General features: G+C 39.1%; 2 protein-coding genes across 8 annotated transcripts; both read right to left on the reverse strand.

The window, feature by feature from the left end:
* Window positions 1-635: 635 nt before the first annotated feature.
* Window positions 636-6,470, reverse strand: casp3a (caspase 3, apoptosis-related cysteine peptidase a). Its single transcript, XM_034231291.1, has 6 exons — window positions 6,237-6,470; window positions 5,710-5,849; window positions 2,805-2,933; window positions 2,505-2,680; window positions 2,294-2,405; window positions 636-2,194 (listed from the first exon to the last, which is right to left on the reverse strand). The coding sequence occupies exons 1-6, from the start codon at window positions 6,299-6,301 to the stop codon at window positions 1,965-1,967; spliced, it is 852 nt and encodes a 283-aa protein (XP_034087182.1). The 5' UTR covers window positions 6,302-6,470; the 3' UTR covers window positions 636-1,964.
* Window positions 6,471-7,733: 1,263 nt separating this feature from the next.
* Window positions 7,734-19,503, reverse strand: LOC117556105 (oxysterol-binding protein 1-like). Of its 7 annotated transcripts, none has more exons than XM_034231282.1 (20): window positions 19,286-19,503; window positions 18,046-18,216; window positions 17,473-17,681; window positions 16,770-16,932; window positions 16,560-16,671; window positions 16,282-16,480; window positions 16,027-16,141; window positions 15,853-15,913; window positions 15,574-15,741; window positions 15,254-15,499; window positions 14,992-15,112; window positions 14,797-14,900; window positions 14,569-14,664; window positions 13,516-13,700; window positions 13,180-13,409; window positions 13,004-13,042; window positions 12,790-12,837; window positions 11,978-12,016; window positions 11,831-11,863; window positions 7,734-10,736 (listed from the first exon to the last, which is right to left on the reverse strand). In XM_034231282.1, the coding sequence occupies exons 2-20, from the start codon at window positions 18,177-18,179 to the stop codon at window positions 10,594-10,596; spliced, it is 2,445 nt and encodes an 814-aa protein (XP_034087173.1). In that variant the 5' UTR covers window positions 18,180-18,216; window positions 19,286-19,503; the 3' UTR covers window positions 7,734-10,593. The 7 variants fall into 7 exon arrangements, with proteins under 7 accessions (XP_034087173.1, XP_034087171.1, XP_034087172.1 ...); XM_034231280.1 differs by having other exon boundaries at window positions 15,853-15,916; XM_034231281.1 differs by lacking the exon at window positions 19,286-19,503 and adding an exon at window positions 18,648-18,900 and having other exon boundaries at window positions 15,853-15,916.
* Between the last annotated feature and the right edge of the window lie 180 nt (window positions 19,504-19,683).

Genomic DNA, 19,683 nt, shown 5'->3' on the forward strand with positions numbered 1-19,683 from the left:
TGCACAATGAAATTACGAACAAGTGAAATAAAAAGAGAAACATACAACCGCATATTTAGTGCAATACAAACGTAACTATTTTAACGTTATTGCTTTATTGTCCCCAAAGGGCAAGTTGTCTTGTTTTAAATTAACAAAAGTCAGTAAGAATATTAGTTATATAAATAACACAAATATCTAAAAGGCACTCTTTATGATATTGTATTCAGGGGGGCTTTTAGTCTGGGCTTTTATATTGCTGGTGTGTGTAGCTGTTGAGCTGTGAGCGTTTGTATCAGTATGTCCTCCAGGTACCAGGTGTAAGCCTCTTGTTTGTGAGGACTAGTTTAGGTAAAGTGCATCTGTGCTGGCAGTGAGGCAACAGAGGCCCAGTTGTAATTGTCCCAGGGCCTCAGGATCTGCTGGCCCAGTTCTTCTCACCTAGAGGCATGCCAAATCTGGAGTAATCCTGCCTGTTTACACTGAAGACAGCGTGCACAAGTAGACGTTACTGTGCTGTCAAAGGTTAACTAGATTTTTTTATGAGACATGAACAACAATAGCAAGACTTGATGGAAAGTGAGCACTTTGGTAATATATCTGGAGATATGCTACTGTAGAGCCAAAAACTAAATCACCAACACTGTAGTACAACACATAATGGAAAGTGGTTTTTATTTTGTATGGAAACACAACACCTATCTCATAGTATAACTGCATACGAATAGTTATGGAGTTGGAATAAGTCAAAATGTGACATCCCAAAGAGTGTAATATATTGATAGGACTTAAACTGGATTGTCAAACAACTGAGTGATTTTAACAGCAAGAGGATTTCAGCTAGTTTGCTGTAAATATTGGAAAATGTACTCATGAATGAGCAGCACCTGGACACAATCAAATTGTGTTTCATCTTTTATAAATCACTCAATGCTAGTGGTTTAGGTTACACATAAAAGTTGGATCCACAGTTCAACAACAGTCCACTGGAAATGATTGTTTAAGAAGTTAATGCATGTAACTGTTGAAGCAATGAGGAAAGGCGGCCTATTTGCCATATCTTCAAAAAAACAAGAAATACATTACCTACTGTCTATCAAGAAATTAGAACTTGTGTTCAAGTATGTGAATGTGAATGAAAGCATCTTGCATGTGGGCTGGCTTTACTCATGCATGCTATGAAGCCTGACACTGGCTAATGTAAAAAAGACATTCACAGCAACAGTTATTTCAAAGAAATCCATGTAAACAAAACAAAACAAAAACATTTAAAATATAATTCTGAGCTTCAAAACCAACCGTACACAATATAGCATAGTAGATGTTCCTGAATTTGCAACACAAGTGCAGCATTTATTTAGGCTTCACCCAATGTATCAGGTTATTCATCATTGAATTATTCTTCCACCTTCATGTCAGATGCCACCACAGTGACTCGAGAATGAAAAAAGACAATAAGGATGTAAAGAAAATAAAAAACAGGCACATAAATCACACATGATCCCTTCAAAAGTTAAAAAGTCTGCTGACTCTGAAAAAGGTTGAGGCTGTAGGGCAGTAAGCGCATCCAGGGTTTCATGATCAGAAGGTCAAACTTTCTATCAAAATGGCTCCCAATAGGTTTCCCTGAAATGTGTATAGTGTAAACCGCAAAGAGGCATCCACTGGTAGAAAGGAGTGAGCTTGGAATTACATGATCAATTACATTTTATCTTTATATTCATGATTGTTCTTTTTTTTTTTTTAAATAATCTCCTTTTAAAGGTTAAATATTTAAAAGAGAATAAAAAAGTGTTCATTTTTTAATGCCTAATAACTGAAATCCAAACAGAAATATCCTTATAATGCCATGAAATGTGACTCTGCATCCCATTTACTCTCCCAAACATATGTAAGCTGACGTTCAGTCAGACAATGTAAACTAAAATAATTCACAAACAAAACCTCAAGCTTTTTTTCTGCAGATGAAGGCTGATGTAGAGACATCAAGGAGAAAAATACATCTCTTTGGTCAGCATTGACACTATGCATGGGATTTGTTTCTTTGCATTGAAGCCTGGTGAATAGGAGACAGACTCAAACTCTACTGCCACCTTGTGGTTCACTCGGGTCAGGATGTGCTGGAGCTCCAATTCCTTTCCATATTTGCTGATCATTTCACACAGGGACTGCATGAACCAGGACCCGCTCGAGGTGTTCCTCCATGAGTAGTAGCCTACAGACACATGAGAGAAAGACGATGGATCAATACAATAAGCAACAAGATTATGATGAGTATACGAAAAGGCACGTGTTTGTGTGTGTGAGTAATAACCTGGGGCGGTGGAGAAGGCATACAGGAAGTCAGCTTCCACAGGGATCCTGGTAGTGCCATCCTCTCCGCTGTCTGCTTCAATGCCTGCATCCAGCTCGGTGCCTCTGCAGGCCTAATGTGAACGCACACACAAAACAAGACTTGGTTAGACAGTAGCAAAACTTAAGGGTTAGTACGTGCAAGAGGGAAAAGACAAGAAAATGAATCGTACCTGGATGAAGAAGAGTTTGGGTTTTCCCACCAGTGATTTACAGCGATCGCCTCGAAAAAGTGATGTCAGGAACTTGAGCTCCACTGAAGCATCCGTACCAAAGAACACGCCTTCGTCTCCGTGACTCAGCAAGACGCAGACGAATGAGGCGTAAGAGCTGTGATCTTCCTTTGACGCTATATAAAAAAATAGTATAGCATTTAATATATTTTGTCCAAGAGGATTCTCATCGTATGTGAAAAGATAATTAGTATTTGTTTGTGTATGTACACATTTTGTATACAGTCGTCATCAACTTACCAGAAGTTAAAACCTGTACCATCTGATCCACTGACTGGTCGTTGTAAACCTTCGTTTTGTAACCCAACTTTCCGAACACTTTCATTGCATTGGCTGCATCTACATCTGTACCGTTTCGTTGATTCATGCCTTAAGGAAACAAAGAAAATATGGTTATTTGAACACAATAAAAAAAAAAACAGCCATCAAAATAAAAAAACATTCTGTATGCATCATACTGATTTGTTTTCATATCATTATTTGAAAAGTTGCTGAACACCCATGATACCCCTGCACAAAGATCATTTTAATTATCAAATGTAAACTTCTTCTCGTGAGTGTGCGGTGGCGTTTAGATTTATTCATGACAAGCCGTAAAAAACGTGTTCTTCATTCTGTTATTTGTACGATGCCGTTGTTACCCAGGGTCTTTTGCTTATGAGGCACAGAGCAACGTATGAGGATTTCTTTGCGCACGCCCAACCTGTACACACCCGCACTGTAATGGTGAGTTTTTTTTAATGCACCCTTTTTTACGAGTACATGACACAGTACGTGAGCACATGTCTGGTTACCTTACATAAGCTCCACATATCTTCACTCTAATCAGCCAGAAAACATAAAGACACCTACACAGGTGTAAATCATAACATGATTGATGGCTGAAAAGGATTTGCTGTCAGTATGATGGCTGATTTGAACATTTCAATTGAACAGAGCCATCGTTAATGTGATGAGTAACACCTGTGCTTTTCCTACGATGACAAGTCAACTCGTCTTCTATGAAAAATAGTTTCGAATAAAAGATCCCTAAAATATTTGTACATCTTGTATATAGATTTTATAAGAAATTATTCAATTTGCTTTTAGTCACTCAAAAACGAATTGTATCAATATTGTCTAGTACTGTTTACTACTGTTAGCCATGGCAAAGTTCATTCTTAAACCTTTCTGTTCACACAAGTAATTATTCTCTAGTTAAATATTGTATTTTTGACTTTTCTATTACTTTCGGACACTAAATAGCCCTCCTGCCACCGTCCATCTGTGTCCCTTGTGTTCAGGTTTGAATAATACCTCTTTAGTTTGTAACTATGGTCACCTGTTTTGTTTATCAGAGTGAGGTTATGGTGCACAACGAGCCTTCTCTCATTGGCTCTTGCACATAATGACGCAATAGTCTTGGGAACATGCGTGGGGGATTACAGAGTACATCTCAAGAGTACATCTCAAGACGTAACTCTGTATGTTATGTAATATATGTGCACAAATCAACCACAACAGGAACATTTTCGTGGTTGAACAGGCGTAACCACTTCTGCCGTTTACCCCACTCACTCATACAGTATGATGTACATGATGTTGAACAGTGTTGACCAAGCAGTCATGTGTACTCAGTTAGCCCTGCTAGACGGGTTTGTTAAACACAAGTCTGATGGCAAAATATGACCATCATACAGTAACTCTGAAGCTGTATTCACTTGCATTCATATCCAAGGTCTTCTCAGCCAGATAATAGAGGCAGGCTCTTTCAATAACAGCACATACTGCTCCTCAGCTTTGCAAGCTTATATTACACAATGCCCATAAACGAAAGGAAAGTACTAAGGTCAATTCAAGGTTTATACATTATCTTCAACTACTGTAGACAGCAGGTCTTTATACCCTCAGAAAGTGCTGGATGAAAAATCTCTTATAGATCCTCAAAGGGACTCAGACATGTACCTCCTTAACCAAAACATAAAGGACACTTTTTCTGTATCCTGCCACCCTTGAGCAAGACACCACAATATCAAAGTTGCTGCGCCTTGAAATAAACACAGAATTAACATCCTCAAAAACAGACCACAGTCCACACTACAGTTGGAAGAGGAACTAATCGAACCGTCTGTGTGATAAAGGCAAACCATACTGCAAGTCATGTGGAAACCTGAACTTCATAAAGAGCTACTGAAAGTAAGATGCACTGGGAGTTACTGAGTTGTCTTGTAAAAAGCAATAATGCATTACCATACGATAAGTACTGCCTGCTTTCATCAACAAAGCCAACTGTACAGAACCTGTTACAGAACATGTCATTTACTGGCAGGAAATGTACAGAAGTAAAAGTAAGAATGTGGTCCCGAGCATTCCAACGATTTCATAAAGATGACAGAGAAAATAGAGCCAACCAACGTCTTACACCTAATAAAATATTTAAGAGTGTACACTTGAGCCAACCTTTAACCTTGGGCTAAGGTGTGAGTTTAGCTAAGACTAACTAAGCATTTCAAAATGGCTCTTAAATCTTAGTGTGGCTTTTTCTGGACTGCTGGAAATAACCATGTACCTGGCATCAAGAGAATAAAAGATGGACTAAAGTAGATACGTTCACTTCCTTGTTGCTATAAATTACATCTTGATAATAACTGAGAATAAAACATATAATCACTATACTTAGAGCGTAACAGATGTTTTGTCAGAGTTAAAAACACAAGGGCATAAATGATTGCAATATATTAAAACTGAGTAGAATATTCACCCTTGTGTTACCACTAGGGCTGGGCCATATGGAGAAAATAAATATTACAATACTTTTGATAAAATACCTATCGATATAGCAATGATAATTATTACATAACTTTACTGTAATACAGCCTTTAAAACCAGTAAAAGACACCAATATTATGACATCCAAAACCTAAGATGATGTTAAAGATCTACTGTTATATCACATTATCAATATATTGCCCAGCCCTTAGGTGCTTGGATTGCCTAAAATATCTGTTCAAGCATTTCAGCACTAGGTTACAAACAAGAGGCTTCATTAGGACCTGTAACGTGTGTGTGAACATGTATTCCATTTCAGAGCTGTTTCATTTTGAATACGTGTCATTCGTAAACAAACTTACCATAGCCCTGACCAATAAAAGACAACATAAAATACCTGTTCTCCTTTCAAAGTTCTTGTTGTTGATTATGATGCAATGGCCGATGCAGGGGAAGTTCAGACTGTATCTGAAGCTCTGGGCGCTGGGCTTGGCGTCCACATCCATGGAGGCAGAAGCAGACAAAGTCGACGCAGACCTGAAGGAAAACAAAACCAGAAGTTCCAGAACACACATCTTTACTTTAACTGGAAGATAACAACACACTATAATTAATGCACGACAAAGAAAGAGCCATGAGGGCATTTAAAGAGTGAGTCACAGGCCTGCATGAGTGAAGTGACTCACATGAATAACACCATGCTGAAACAGCTGCAGATTTACAAACAGCAGCTAATACGTTATAAACAGCGGGTGAATTGATGCTAATTAGTAGCCTGTAAGGATGCTATATAGCGGTAGTATGTTGTCGAGGAAGAGCAGCTTCCTCATCATTGCCTGCTTGTAGAGGACAACAATGAGCTTAAATAGATACAAATCTAAAAAGCTACTAATAACCATAGATAATATCTAAACCGTTACTTACTGTTGTCCATCGACACTCTTTGCGTCTGTGGAGTCTTCTCCAGGTCCAGTTCCGTTACCCGACATGTTTCTGATTCAGAATATTAACCACACAGTGAAATAACACACCCTGTATGATGTACAGTGAACCCGGCAGACAGCTAATGCTAATGCTAACGCTTACGCAAAGTTCAGGCTGTAAACAAAGATGTCATGGAGAGGCGCACTCGTTTTAAACCCCCACGCCTGCCGTGTGAGGACTCCCCTTTGTTAGGGGCGGTGCTATATTTTCGTTTAATACTAAGTAAGGTCAAATTCTAAAGGAAAACGGTAAACATGTCCTGATCATTGATTTACATAATATATAACACTTTCTTTTTCATTCGACAAATACATTAAAGATGGAAAAAATAAAAAGGAACAAAACAGGGTTCACACTACTCCACATGTAGCCTTCAACCTTTGCTCCTTCTTGTGATTATTTAGCTTTTATATTACTTTTTCTAAAATAAGAACATATTTAATCATCGACCCGACTCCCAACACGCCAAGTTAGTATTTAAATGCAGTTTCATAGCCTATTCCACGCAGAGAAAAACATATTTTTAAAAAAAATGCTAAATCAAGGATTATCATTGCAAAAAGTTAAACAAACTAAATGTGTTCTGTTATAAACAATTGTAAGAAACTCATCATAGGGCTTTTATGAAAACCATGTGTTTAATTAAATGTCAGTAACAGTATATGGTGAGAGTGTTTCCACACCAAAGTCAGTTAGTTCACCCATAAGCTCCACTTAATGAATAGTTTTGATGACTAGCTAATGACTGTTGTTTACTTTTAGTTCAACTGCATGACAATGGCGCAAACTCTGGAAGATTATGGGACTGTTGGCGCAGGAAGACGCTGCATTGTCCCGGATACTTTCCTGTTTTGACTCTGGCAGCTGTTGCCTTGGGTAGGTTTTGACTTATTCCTTTACATTCCGATACTCACTTTTATCTTGTGGCTTTTTCTTAAGTAATAGCATTTTTTTTAAACTATTAAACAGATCTTATTCATGTTTTAAGTTCTGGGTCTTCTTCTTTTTTTTTTTTAAAGACCTTGCAACTTTGTTTTGAAATGTGTTATAAAAGCAAGGGATGTTATGTGTATACGTTTAACAAGCACCTTCTAAGTACTTACGTAAGGATATTACTTTGCTGTATATAGTTTCAATATATTTTGATGCATATTATCTATTTTATTTTTTAAACTGAACAAAATTATTGTATTCTCTACTAAATCTATACAGTATACATTCTCATTCTTGAGTCACATAATGTAATCAGTAGCTACATGTTACGAATATGATACTTTAAGTGTTTGGCCAAATAAAATAATGTTGCTTTGTCACAAAACTTATCCTGTACTAATCTGAAGCCCAGAGTGGTAGCCAGACCATTTCAAGTAATACATTTTACCAACTACTCCCAAGTCGTTTTTTGAGGATTTGACAAAATCAAAATCACAAAAGATATGCACTTCATTTCGTTCACTTTAATATTGGCAACCTCTAACACAACCCTGCAAAAAAAAAAAAAAAATGCATTGAAGGACAGAAAAGGTGAAAAGTATGCTCAGAAAACGTAGTCGTTACATTTATATATTTTTAGCAACGTATGTTTTAAATACGCTTCACACTTCAGGAGCCAACATCAAAAGTTGACATCATATGGGCATGATCAATAATGTAATGTAGGTAAGTGCAAATACACCTTTAGTCAAGTTTTGAGAGCTGTGGGAAGTTGTGGCATTGTGACAATCTCCACCACGCTGGGCAAAACCAATCTTAGATGGAACAATGAAAGGGATGAAAAGGTAGAAACTTAAGAAAACAAAAGTTAAAAACACACATAAAGGAATGCGTCTACGCAATTAAGAGCCATGGCTAAAAACCAAAATTATGTATATGTTTAAACAGACTGCAGACGGGAAAAATCTGTAATGCAAGATACATTTTTAGTAACATCAAGCTGTACAATCCTCACACATTCTTCATCATGTGTTTGAATGATGTATGAAGGAACATTTAATCACACTAAGGGATGGTTCAAACCTAACATGGTACACTCTGCTCAGACAATTCAGTTTACCACTTCTGAGTAAACAACAATGAAACAGAAAGGAGAAAAAAAGCATAAGTGCATCACCTCCATTAGATTCTCTATCAATATAACCAGTTAATATCACAGTTACTTTACAATGTAATATATTTACAGACATATTTGCAACATTACGTTCATTTTCAGTGTTCTCCTTTTAAGTACACTTGAATATAAATGAAATTCAGATTTTTCATCAGCCACACAATCCTTCCACTCATGTGACAACGGAGACAAGTACGATGACAGAATTCAGTTTTTGCAATTTCAGCGAACTCACACATTTCATTTTGTGCCAAATGTATATGCAGTGAGGCACTCTTATTGCTGTCTGTTAAAGAAAACTACACTCGCAACACACGACGACTATAATAACCCACATCAAGATTAAAGCTATGATCAATACGTTTGAAGGAAACCAGGAAGACAAAAACACTTTTCCCTTCACTTCACTATTCATCAAGCCAGTATAAATCTGCACAGCTTACATTAATCTCAACTGTTCATTTGTTGAGACTCAGCATTCATTTCTAAAGCAAAGTTTAAACGGTTAATCTAAGCATTAGTGAGAGCACAAACTTTAGTATGAAAATAAGTGTAGTGTGAGTGTGTGAGAATCAAAATAGATTTTATCTTACACATAAGGATTAGAGTCAATCTCAAACTCAAGGTGATTCAATTTTACAAGGCTTTTACTCTGAGTAATGTGGTCAACAAATAAACTATTTTAAAAGTAACTTAGCATTCTGTTTTGGGTTTAGCATGCCCCCTTCACAAATTGTAAAACTGCCCATGTTAAATGTAAGGGGGAACGAGATGTTGCGTCGCAGTTTAAGGGAGATTTTCTTTTTTCTTTTACAGGCTTTTGGGGATCTACAGCACAACATAATAGGACATTCTCTGTAAAAAAGTTAAACAACTTCTGGTGGAATGAACACTATATAATAGGAACAAGATAAATGTATAGGATAACGAAGGGACTGCACTTATAATCTTTCAAATAAATTGGTGAAGTAGAAAGATGACAACAAAAGACAAGGTCCTATATGTTTTTCCCCATTGTGCCATTGGTATTTTTATGCTTCATATTTTCATTGGTACTTAACATAGTTTTCATTAAGGTTCACATTGTTCACATGTTCATCACATTGAACAAAGAAAATATATTCTATTAAGGTTAATGTGCTACTCACAGAAAGGTAGTTATTCTTCCTAAATAAAAAATAGATAGAAAAAAACTTTAATTTGTATTCTTGTATAGTGAAAAAAGGTTTTTAAAAAATCATATATATGTAATGACCCACTACTGTTATTAAGATAACAAAACCAGCCTTAACCGAGCCAAAATCTGAGTGGCTTTATCACAACAAACTACTTTCACATTTCTTCACAATGTATTTTAGAGTGGGTTTGAGGGATATCAGGATAAAGGAAATCACAAACAAGTTTTGAAACTGACTAGTTGAGGGCAACAAAAAAGGCTAATGTGTCAGGTTGTTTCACTTTTTGGAATTAGGTATCATTGCAAATGAATATAAATTGAAACTGTGCATCATGTCTTGGTGTTTGTGAGACTTCTCTTTTTAACAACATTTCTCACTTTGGCCTGTGCCACTCAAGCCCACGCATCTATGCATTTGATTTGGGCTGAAACTGCTATGCTCAATATTCACTGTGTGAACTATTAAAACATTGGGTATGAATACACTTGACTCAAGGTGGTGCTGTGCTGGGGAAGTAGCAATACATTAATTGCAATAGTAGTCAGAATAAGGAGTGTAGAACATTAACAAGCACATGAATAACATGCTAGGGAGTAGCTCTTTCTTCCTGAGCAAACCTTGTATAGATCTCATCTGGATGATTTATGCCTTTGAAGAAAAGGCTTTTTAAAGAAAATGCACAATATCAAGAACCAGAATAACCTGCTTCCAAAAGCAACTCAAAGGCTGTACCAAAGAACCATGGATTGAGAACAATCACCAGACCAACCAAGATAAACATTGTGTGTTAGAGAGGCAGTGAGGGGAATCTGAACACTAATCATCTGCAATGTGACAACAATGCCACAAAGTGTATTGTATCTACGTTGAGGGGGAAGATGCTCTTAACCCTGAGCAAATCACTTCTGGAAAAGGTGATCAGTTGAAGCTACAGACATTGAAGATTGGATAATGTCAGGCTTGATTCTCCTGATGCTGAAGGTTGGTTCTCCACAGAGGAAGACCGGCCGGATCAGAAGATTTCGGGGCACATGTCCCAGCTGCCTTGTTCCTTGGCCTCCCAGTAACCGCCCTTGTAGACATGCAGGGTCTCTCCGGAGGCGGGGTCGTCAAACTTATCAAACCACATGGCTTGGTAGTTGTCTGGATGGGCGCCTTAAAGGAAAGGAAAACAAACATTTTAAAAAGAAGCTTTAAAAAGGAACCTGAGGGGAGGGTGAAGAAGCCACTGAGCCATGACAAAACATCATGCTTAAATCAAGCCGACATGCTCTCAGATAGCTGATGAAGAGATATTTAATGTTTCAATTTCACCTGGCCTTCCGCAGTGTTCATTTCTTAAACAAAAACTATGACCAAAATGTTTTCCATGACTAAAACAAGCAGTTGACAAGATGGCGCAGGTGTCATTAAACACTAAATGTAACTGTCTCACCATACAATACTGTTGACGAAAAAGACAATGTAGTTGGGTTAAAAACGGCTCCTAAATCTGAATTTTTGCGGACAAAAAAGAGCCGTTTTATTATTTTCTGCAATGAAGCAGTTCCCTTTCATGTGGTGTTTGCGCACTATCATGATGTCTAATCAGCATCCCAAAATGAGCAGTCAGGAGGACTCACAGTAACTTACCAACGTTTAAGTAAAAGATGACAACAACAGAACTTGGCAGAAAGATCAAGGCTATATTTCTGCTATACAACGTGAACTGAAATACCCCTCAAGCTACTGAATGTTAAACTAGTTATGTGTTCCTTTTTTCAGATCAGAAGAATACAATGCCAACACTTTTAGTCCCCCATAATCTGAACAAAGGATGAGGTGACTAAGTACGATCAAAACTAACAAGGACATTTGACACAGGACCAAGACAAAAAAAACTGCTGAAAGAATTAACCCCATTCTTTAGATGCACCTTATTCGTAATGACAAACAAATGCTCCCCTAAAACATTCAAGTACTAAGTTGTGGCAACTCTACAGTGAGCTACAGTCTAAAGGGTTTTCTAAAAGCTACCATCACAAATCTAAAAACAAACAAAAACAAAAACAGGATGATGGAGAGCTAGACGGATGTTACTTGCTTTGGACTTGAGCTCCATAAGCATTATGATCTGTATTGCCTTCCACTAAGAGACACCAAGTTGCAAAGGGCGTAAAGGGTAAATGGGAAATGGAGAGGATCTAAATCTAGATTATACAAAATACTAGAAAATTGGAAATATTACTTCATGTCATAAGAATACTTGCTTTGAAAAGGAACATGTGATGGTCCATAAGGGGCTGAAAATAGAAGAATTAGGGATGAATCTTTGAGAGTTAGGAAATAAAGAATGGCTATGATCTGAAGATGACTGATACAAAGAGACAGCCAATGAAATGTAAGAGGCTACTTGCATGCAACAGGTGTGAGAGGGGGAGAGTCCTCTGTGTCAGCTTTACACCAGCACAACAAAAAAAAGATTTTAATCCACAACTCAAACAGCTTTCAAAATACACACACATTTTGGTTTTATATCCGTTTTAGAAGTGCTGTGTAGCAATTTAACAAACTTGCTGTAACAAATGCAAATGTCCCCTCTGTGGGACGAATAGCCAGATATTCTAGTAGTGAACAAAAGACCATAGGCCAGACAATATTTGACCTCTAACCCATACATCACTTCCTATCATAAAAGGGACCTTTTTGCTTATGCATTTCAAGATGTCCTCTTCCCATCTGTGCTAGACTTTTTATTTGGCCAACAGAAGAGTGGGGGATTTCCCTTAAACCTAATTGGTGGCAGTGTGAGGCTGATATTGGATCACATTTTAACAGTGCTGGTCTAAGTTGATTATGTGATTATATATATATATCTTATTATATATCATTTTAATTGACAAATAGTAACATGGTAGTGATGTCAAATTGGATTAGAATATTGTAAGGCCTCTCTCAGCCTGTCCCTAGTAGATCTGTCTACCCTGAACACAATGAAAGTGCATAAGGAGGGAATCTTGAGTCTTTTTTCAAGAGACGTGGGACAAAAAAAGTGACTCCTGCACAATTATCAGCCCTTGTTTGAGTAACTGTCAACTCATTAGTATTGACAAAAAAAAACATCAATCTCCAATGGATACATACGAGTCACTTTTGTCATTGCTGTTAAAATGCTACACAAAGCACGTCTAAAAGTACATATTATGGTAAGCTGTAAAATGATACTTGCTTTCATCTGAAACCTCACTAGCTTCTGTGCCAGTCTCCACTCCATCAGCTAAATGGAACAGACATGGATGAAGGGATGGTGAAAGTGTTAAAAAGAAGATGTTGACGACATTTAGCATCTTTTGATGACTCAAACATAATTGTACATGTGTTTATGCATCTAGAGTTAATGAACAGTGTAGATCTAGGGTTAGGACTAAGAGAAGAGTACTTGCTTTTTAAGGGTGAATCATTGATTGAATCCTCAGTGACAGCTTAGGGTTGAGACAGAGACAGACAGACAAGGTATTTCAAGACAGACAAAGTGGGAAAAGATGAATGGAAAGTGAAACATTGGAAAGAAACATGAGGCAAATAGATAAACAAAGCGTATTCCCATCTGTTTGTTTACCTTCCTCAGGTGTGCTAGCTGCTTTAACAGCCTCCCTCTCCCTTTCTCTGCGTACAATGCGCTGTTTCTCTTCTAGCTTCTGCTTCTCTGCGTTAGCCTCATCCCAGCGGCCGTCCTCCATCATCCTCTGGTCAGGGCGCCGCCGACTGTCTGTTGGAGCCACTCCCTCTTCAGACTCATTGAGCGTCAAGGCCAGTGAGGAGAAGAAGTACATGTTCTCCGCTCCCTCTCTGTAAAGTCATCAACATGAAAGTTAAGAAGCACCAAGACACAACGATTTACACGCTCCATTAGTTAAAAAGCATTTTCAACTCTCTCAATACTACCAGAACTCACGGTAAAGGGTTCTTCTTCCAGATTTCTTTGGCTTTGAGGGTCTGATAGACGGTCCTCTGTTTGCCTTCAGTGCCGTTCTCGCCTTTACTGCTCTGCATGATCCTGGAGAACTCCATCTTCTCATCCCAGGTTCCTGATAGCACGTAATGCGCCTTCCCATCCTTATCCGTCACTACTCCTGTTACCTGAGAGACAAAGTCAGATTTAATAAAGAATGCTTTTAAAAAAGGCCAACAGTAGGCAGTGCAGGGAGACACAATTAAAACAACAGCTCTGCAATTCATTCATTCATTTATTACTGACAACTAAAGCTAAAAGGAGGTGTTGAGCTGGACTCAGTGGCGAACCGTGTCTATCACAACTGGACCTTCTGTAGACACACACACCCCCCGCCCCCTCCCCTCCGCGGCATTATAATGTCCGCCTTTTCACTGATTTGTCGTCTTGAAAAGGGAACTCACAACAGTTCCGCAACAACTTCATCTTCACCTGTTGCACTTTTAATTTCAACGTTAAAAACAATAAAATGGCATGAATTGCTTCGTCGCATTCATCTAGGTCCTCTGTCTCGAGCCAGTTAACTACCGGGCCTTCTAGAATACCCTGGAACCGAGGGAAACTCTGAAAGAATACGCCCATTGGCTACAAATCAATATATGATTGGCTGATCAAACTGTCAGTCCAAACGCTCTCATTCAGTGCAACGGCCAGGGCATTCGATCAAGGATGTAGAATACCTTGGTTGAAGGATATTCTACCCAGAGACCCAGAACAAGATCCACTGAAATGCGTAGTGCATGGACCGAGAAGGACAAACAAATCAACGTAACACTGTAATATTACAGATCAACAACACAGATACCATTATCATTTATTCATTTTCTATACATTTTATTTATATCATTAAATCGATTTTTTGTTTGTTTTATCTGAGTGTTCCAGGGTATTCTCTGAATACCTTGAAGGCCCTGACGGTTCGCCACTGGCTGGACTACATAATACTGGCTCTTTAGAGCTATATCATAAAAGAAAACAGTGTGTAAAAACACTCACCTTTCTTGGTACATCTCTGGAGAAGTAACTGTAGGGAGCAAACTTGAGGTGGCAGCGATCTCCTGTCTTGTGGTTCACCACGTCGATCTCCCCTGACTAGAAGAGACATTGTTGAGAAGTTACAGATAAACCCAATAGAAGAACAAGCAAAAATGTTCTATAAAAGACATCTATGGTATTTATTAATGAGTATTTGTGGTGTTATGGTTTAGTCGGTTTTAAATGTACCTGGTCAATCCATAGTTTTCCAACAATGATATTGTGTACTGTTGTAGTGACTTTCTTCCAAGAGTAGTGATTCTCGCTTTTGTCAAATAAACACTGGATAGAACCTGGGGAAAATAAGAGAAAGAGCAATGTTAGGCCTGGTAACCATCATGTGTAACCTGTTAACCAATATCATATTTCACTCTACGCACTCACCCAAAGGCATGATGGAGAGATATTTCCCTCTGAACTTGCTGGCCAGGGTGATTTCTTGTCTGAGGGTCCAGCCCTTTTCAGAGAGGGCATGGTGAGCTGCAGCAGGCGGGTGGTGACTCACCTGAGAGAGGAGAGTGAGGAGAAGAGAGACAGCAAAGTCAAATCCAAATAATGCAACAGATTAAGATTATTCACGCTATTTAACAACCATGCATTAACATCCTTCATGCGTGTTTATTTTTCCAGTGTGTTTTGGACCTACCTGCTCACAGAGGGAGCGGTAGCCACAATCTTTGAGCCGATCGAGCTCAAAGGTTTCTCCCAGCAGAGGATTGAAGGGTTTTCCTGTGCGGTGGACAGTGGTGGAGTAAGAAGAGACTGTGAAAGCGGCCACATAACACATCTGCTCCAGAGAGCTCTGACATTTAGCAGCCTTATCCAGCAGCTCGTAGTACTCCAGGTCTTCAGAGAGACGTTGCAGCATTGAGAGAGGCTCGTTGAAATTCACCTACAAAGAGAAGAAGTCAGGTTACTTCTGATTCCTCTCACAGGGGAACACCAACGAGAGTACATGTTTCTTACAGGCATCGGTATCTTCGAGAGCTCCTTTCCAATGCAGTTCTTCATGATGCTCCACAGATTGAGGTAATAGTTGGGCTTGTCCGGGATACGAGTCCGCCTCTGTCTAACTGGCTCCAGCTCAAGGGTCTGTGGAGACTCTGGGTTGGATGCCAAGGACAGTTCGTCAAACTGGAAGAAGAGAAAGATTAACGGTCAGGACTTGGCGTGGCGTGTTGACAAGAAGTGGACAAGACAAGTCATTACAAATCAGAACTTGCAATAAAAACAAAGTTAACACACATTAACTGACTGATCGTCCATTCCAGTCTCACAGCTGAACCCACTAGCGTTGCTGCCGGATCTCCTGGCGGACAGAAGAACATACATTTAAAAAGCAGTCCAAAAGAACGGAGCTTAATAACAAACACATTAATTAAAGTGAGAGACATTAGGAAAAGACAGACAGGTAACCACCTGTGATACTTGGGGTCAGCAGGGACAGTAATAAACTCTGCTGGGTCTTCCATGGCATCAAAGAACTCATTGTCATCATCCTCGTCACTGGCATCACCTTTTCCGGAGACACCACCTGTGGTAAAGCCAGGCAGTGGAAGAATAAATGGCTAAATGGCTCCACTTGCGTCAGTTGATTGCCTCAGGTATGATACACAGCAGGCTTACTAAGAGTAGCATCAGAGGCAGACGTTCAGTTGTTGTTTCGAGCCTTACCTTTGTTTCCTAAGGCTGGATTGCTGAACGAAGAGGGGAGAACTGTAGCTCCTCTGAAAGCTCTCTCCAGGTGATTGTGTTGTTTGGCCAGCTGCTCCAGAGTCTCCTCCAGACGTATCCTCTGGTCTCTCTCGCTGTGTAAGGCCTTCTGCCAGCGCTTACTGTGGCTCTGGGCCAGGGAGAGGAAGTCTCTACATGCCTTGGGGAACATGAGCGACATTTCAGCAAAGGAGACAATGTTGTGCGTTCAGAAGCAAATTAACACTTGGGTGACTTACATTAATCATGGCATTAGAGGTGATTCTGAACAGCGTTGCTCTCTCTGTCACTTGTTTCATTTTGTCTCCCACGTCCCCGCTGACACGAAGCACCTCCAGTTCTGACAAAGACCTGCGTGTGTGGAATAAAGAAATGAATAAAGGAAATAAATTAAAGATCATTGTATTTAATACAAAGTAATCACTTCTGCTCCGTCTGATAGTTGATACCTTTGTAGAGCAGACCCATGCTTCACAATGAGGTCATTGCAGGTGTTGAGGTCCTCCACCTTGCTGCCCAGTGTGCGTAGTGTTGATTGGATTTCTAAGTTACGGCAGCCTCCACCCTGTCCTGAGGAGGGGGGCGCTGCAGGACATTCGTCACCCGAGTCATCTGACGGAGAGAATGGGGAGGATAATATGACACAAAAAATAATGATAAGAAAATACTTTCCCTATAAAAAATATAAGCATTTTAGCTTGACTTAAAGGTGGGGTATGTAATTTTGGAGAAACCAGCTCGAGTGCGCTAGAATTTGAAAATGCACAACCGAAAAAATCTGCCACTTCCTTACAGAGCCCCTCCTCCAACACACACGAACGACACATGTCCAATGAGGGCACGAGATAAGTTTGTGCACAGATGGAAGGCTGACAGGCAGGTAGGCCATCCAGTTACTTTAGCCGGGCCGGCTCAGATGATTGGTCGTGCTTTTTACAGCGCCACGGCTTCCACAGATTAATTTTTTTATGTATTTATTGTCAAAGCATTTAATTTATTTATTGCTATCGGATGTTAAGAGCATTCCATGGAATATAACAAAAAGTGTTTCTGAAATAAATGACATACCCCACCTTTAAATGTTGCTGTACATTTGTATGTGTTGTTATTTAATGTCTCCTGCAGTCTCCAACAGATTTGTTTTCCTCTCACCAGATTCAGCCTGCATGTGGACGGCCTTTGCTTTGGCGAGCTCCAGAGCCGTGATCCATCGCTGCCGCTCTACTTCTGAGCTGGCCTTCAAGTGGTAGGTCTGTGCACCTCCGTTAGAAATGACAAAATTGCACGAGTCTTCTACGGCAATATTGGCTGTGGCCAAGTTGATGGTGCCTCGGCACGTGTGACCCATCTCTGCCTGGCTCCTGGAGACAAACAGAAGAAAGAAAGGTTAAATACGGAGGTTCTAAATCCCTGTTTTGTACAATAAAAAATAATGATGTGTTCTTCTGATGCAATTTTACATGTCCTTCAAATTGTGCAAACAGAGTTCTGGGAGCTATTAAGAGTGCAATTCAAATTGTTGTGATCTTTAAAAGTTAGAAGAAAATAATATTGTGTTACTGCCGGAAAACATGGTTGTATAAATGTAATATATATTCCCCAACTTAACACAGCCCTTTCTCAGGTACCACCTTGGCTTCCTTTTCAGCCATGGAAAACCCATCCAGGGAAAACCCTTTAATTTCAAGACATATAATTACAAAATAAGCATGGAGTGTAACCTACCTGTAGTAGGACAGCAGTCCATTGCTCAGAACAAACCAGCGTCTCTGATAACCTTTAATGTAGTTAGTCCATTTAAAGAGCCAACCCTTGTAAGTGTCTCCAGGGGTTGGAGTAGGGGGCTTTGGCTCCGACATCACGACAGCCTGTGTTTTAACTGGGTGAAGTTATAGCCTGTTAAAGAAAAGAAAAAAACGTATCAAGATTTGCATTGATATGAATCATTTGGTGGGCATGATGATGCAAATATATGAATGAACAGTCTGATGAAAGCTACAGACACTGTCATCACATCAGTAAATAGTTTATTAATTTTAACAACTTTAGATTCGTAAGTTAAATATGTCTTTCTACCATGACACTAATTTTCTTATTATTAGATGCATAATAAGTATGGATGTTTTGATAAATACATACACATAAGTAATGTATACAGTATAAATAAATGCACATAATCCTAGTCAATCTTTACACATTTGTATTGTTTTCGTAGACGTTTTTTCAATTTAATTGTGGTAATTTGTGCTTTTAATATATTTATCTTAATTGTATTTATAAATACACCTATTATTTCCCATAGGCTACTTTCGAAGGCTATGATTTACCTTTATAGTGCAGCCTTGTTGTTGTACCGTACGGCTATTTCTTTGCACGTACAGTAAGAGCGTTACAAAAAACGAAAACGGAATCAAATATCATGAATGTGTCCAAAATACGTGGCCAATAAGGTGGTTGTGGTTTTTGTCAATGTTACAAGAGCTATGGACGTTAGGTAAATCCATGGAAGTCACCAATTTATAAATCGGAAATAGCATACTGAGCCAATAATCTATAAATACGCTACGGTAGTTCGCTTATTGTCGTAAACCTGAAATCTGGAAATTACAACACATCACAAACGCCTCAATGCTGACATGACTCCCAATAATCTGTTTAGCTAACATGTAATGGCACTGCGTTGACATCTCTCAAAGACTGACAGCAGCCGACACCAGTCGTGTTAACACTCCGGTTATTTAAAGGATTACTAAATTACTAACAGATAAACACATCCGGGACAGTGAGGCACTATAAGTCATTTGCGAACACCAAAGCTACTTAAACAGTGTCCGTCATTAAGCTCGCTGCTAGCTACACAACAGGAAGCTGTCAGCCTGACAGAAGATGCTAACGATCAATCCCCTCATCTCCGTCCTGTATCTACGTGACATTCAAACTATTATTTCATGACGCTCACTCTTACCGTACGAGACTTCAGCTGTTAACGGCCTGCATGTCGTGTTGGATGAAGCGACGTTAGCTCGCCTGTGTTAGCTTTGCTAACTACTTTCATGGATGTATTAAGGAGAGCAGCTACTTTGCTACAGGTTATTCATCTTCCTCTTCTTTCGATTTAATGGCAGCTTGCATCCTGAATGTTGCACTACTGCCCTCTTCTGGTGTCAGATACCTCATACAGTGTCCAGTTTCTCAGATATTTGATCATGCTGTTCTTATTTGGAGGCTGACCAAGCATCTTCTTACTTTTCAACTTTCTACACTCCATTATTATCTGAACCTCTGCTCAGTGGTTGAAGAAGTCTTCATATATCAAGCAATACCACAGTCTAAAATAGTATGTTATAACTAAAGGCCCTGCAA

The sequence above is a fragment of the Gymnodraco acuticeps genome, unplaced genomic scaffold (assembly GCF_902827175.1).
Source record: "Gymnodraco acuticeps unplaced genomic scaffold, fGymAcu1.1, whole genome shotgun sequence".
NCBI classification, from domain to species: Eukaryota; Metazoa; Chordata; class Actinopteri; order Perciformes; family Bathydraconidae; genus Gymnodraco; species Gymnodraco acuticeps.

Excerpts from the sequence above, each read along its gene's own strand:
- casp3a (XM_034231291.1), bottom strand. The coding sequence starts at position 6,301 with ATGTCGGGTAACGGAACTGGACCTGGAGAAGACTCCACAGACGCAAAG. Across the intron at positions 5,850-6,236 it reads AAGAGTGTCGATGGACAACA|GTCTGCGTCGACTTTGTCTG; the intron begins GTAAGTAACGGT and ends GTTTTCCTTCAG. Across the intron at positions 2,195-2,293 it reads TGCCTTCTCCACCGCCCCAG|GCTACTACTCATGGAGGAAC; the intron begins GTTATTACTCAC and ends ATGTGTCTGTAG.
- LOC117556105 (XM_034231280.1), bottom strand. The coding sequence starts at position 18,179 with ATGTCGGAGCCAAAGCCCCCTACTCCAACCCCTGGAGACACTTACAAG. Across the intron at positions 15,500-15,573 it reads TCTCGAAGATACCGATGCCT|GTGAATTTCAACGAGCCTCT; the intron begins GTAAGAAACATG and ends TTCTCTTTGTAG. Across the intron at positions 10,737-11,830 it reads ATCACATGTTCCTTTTCAAA|GCGCCCATCCAGACAACTAC; the intron begins GCAAGTATTCTT and ends CTTTCCTTTAAG.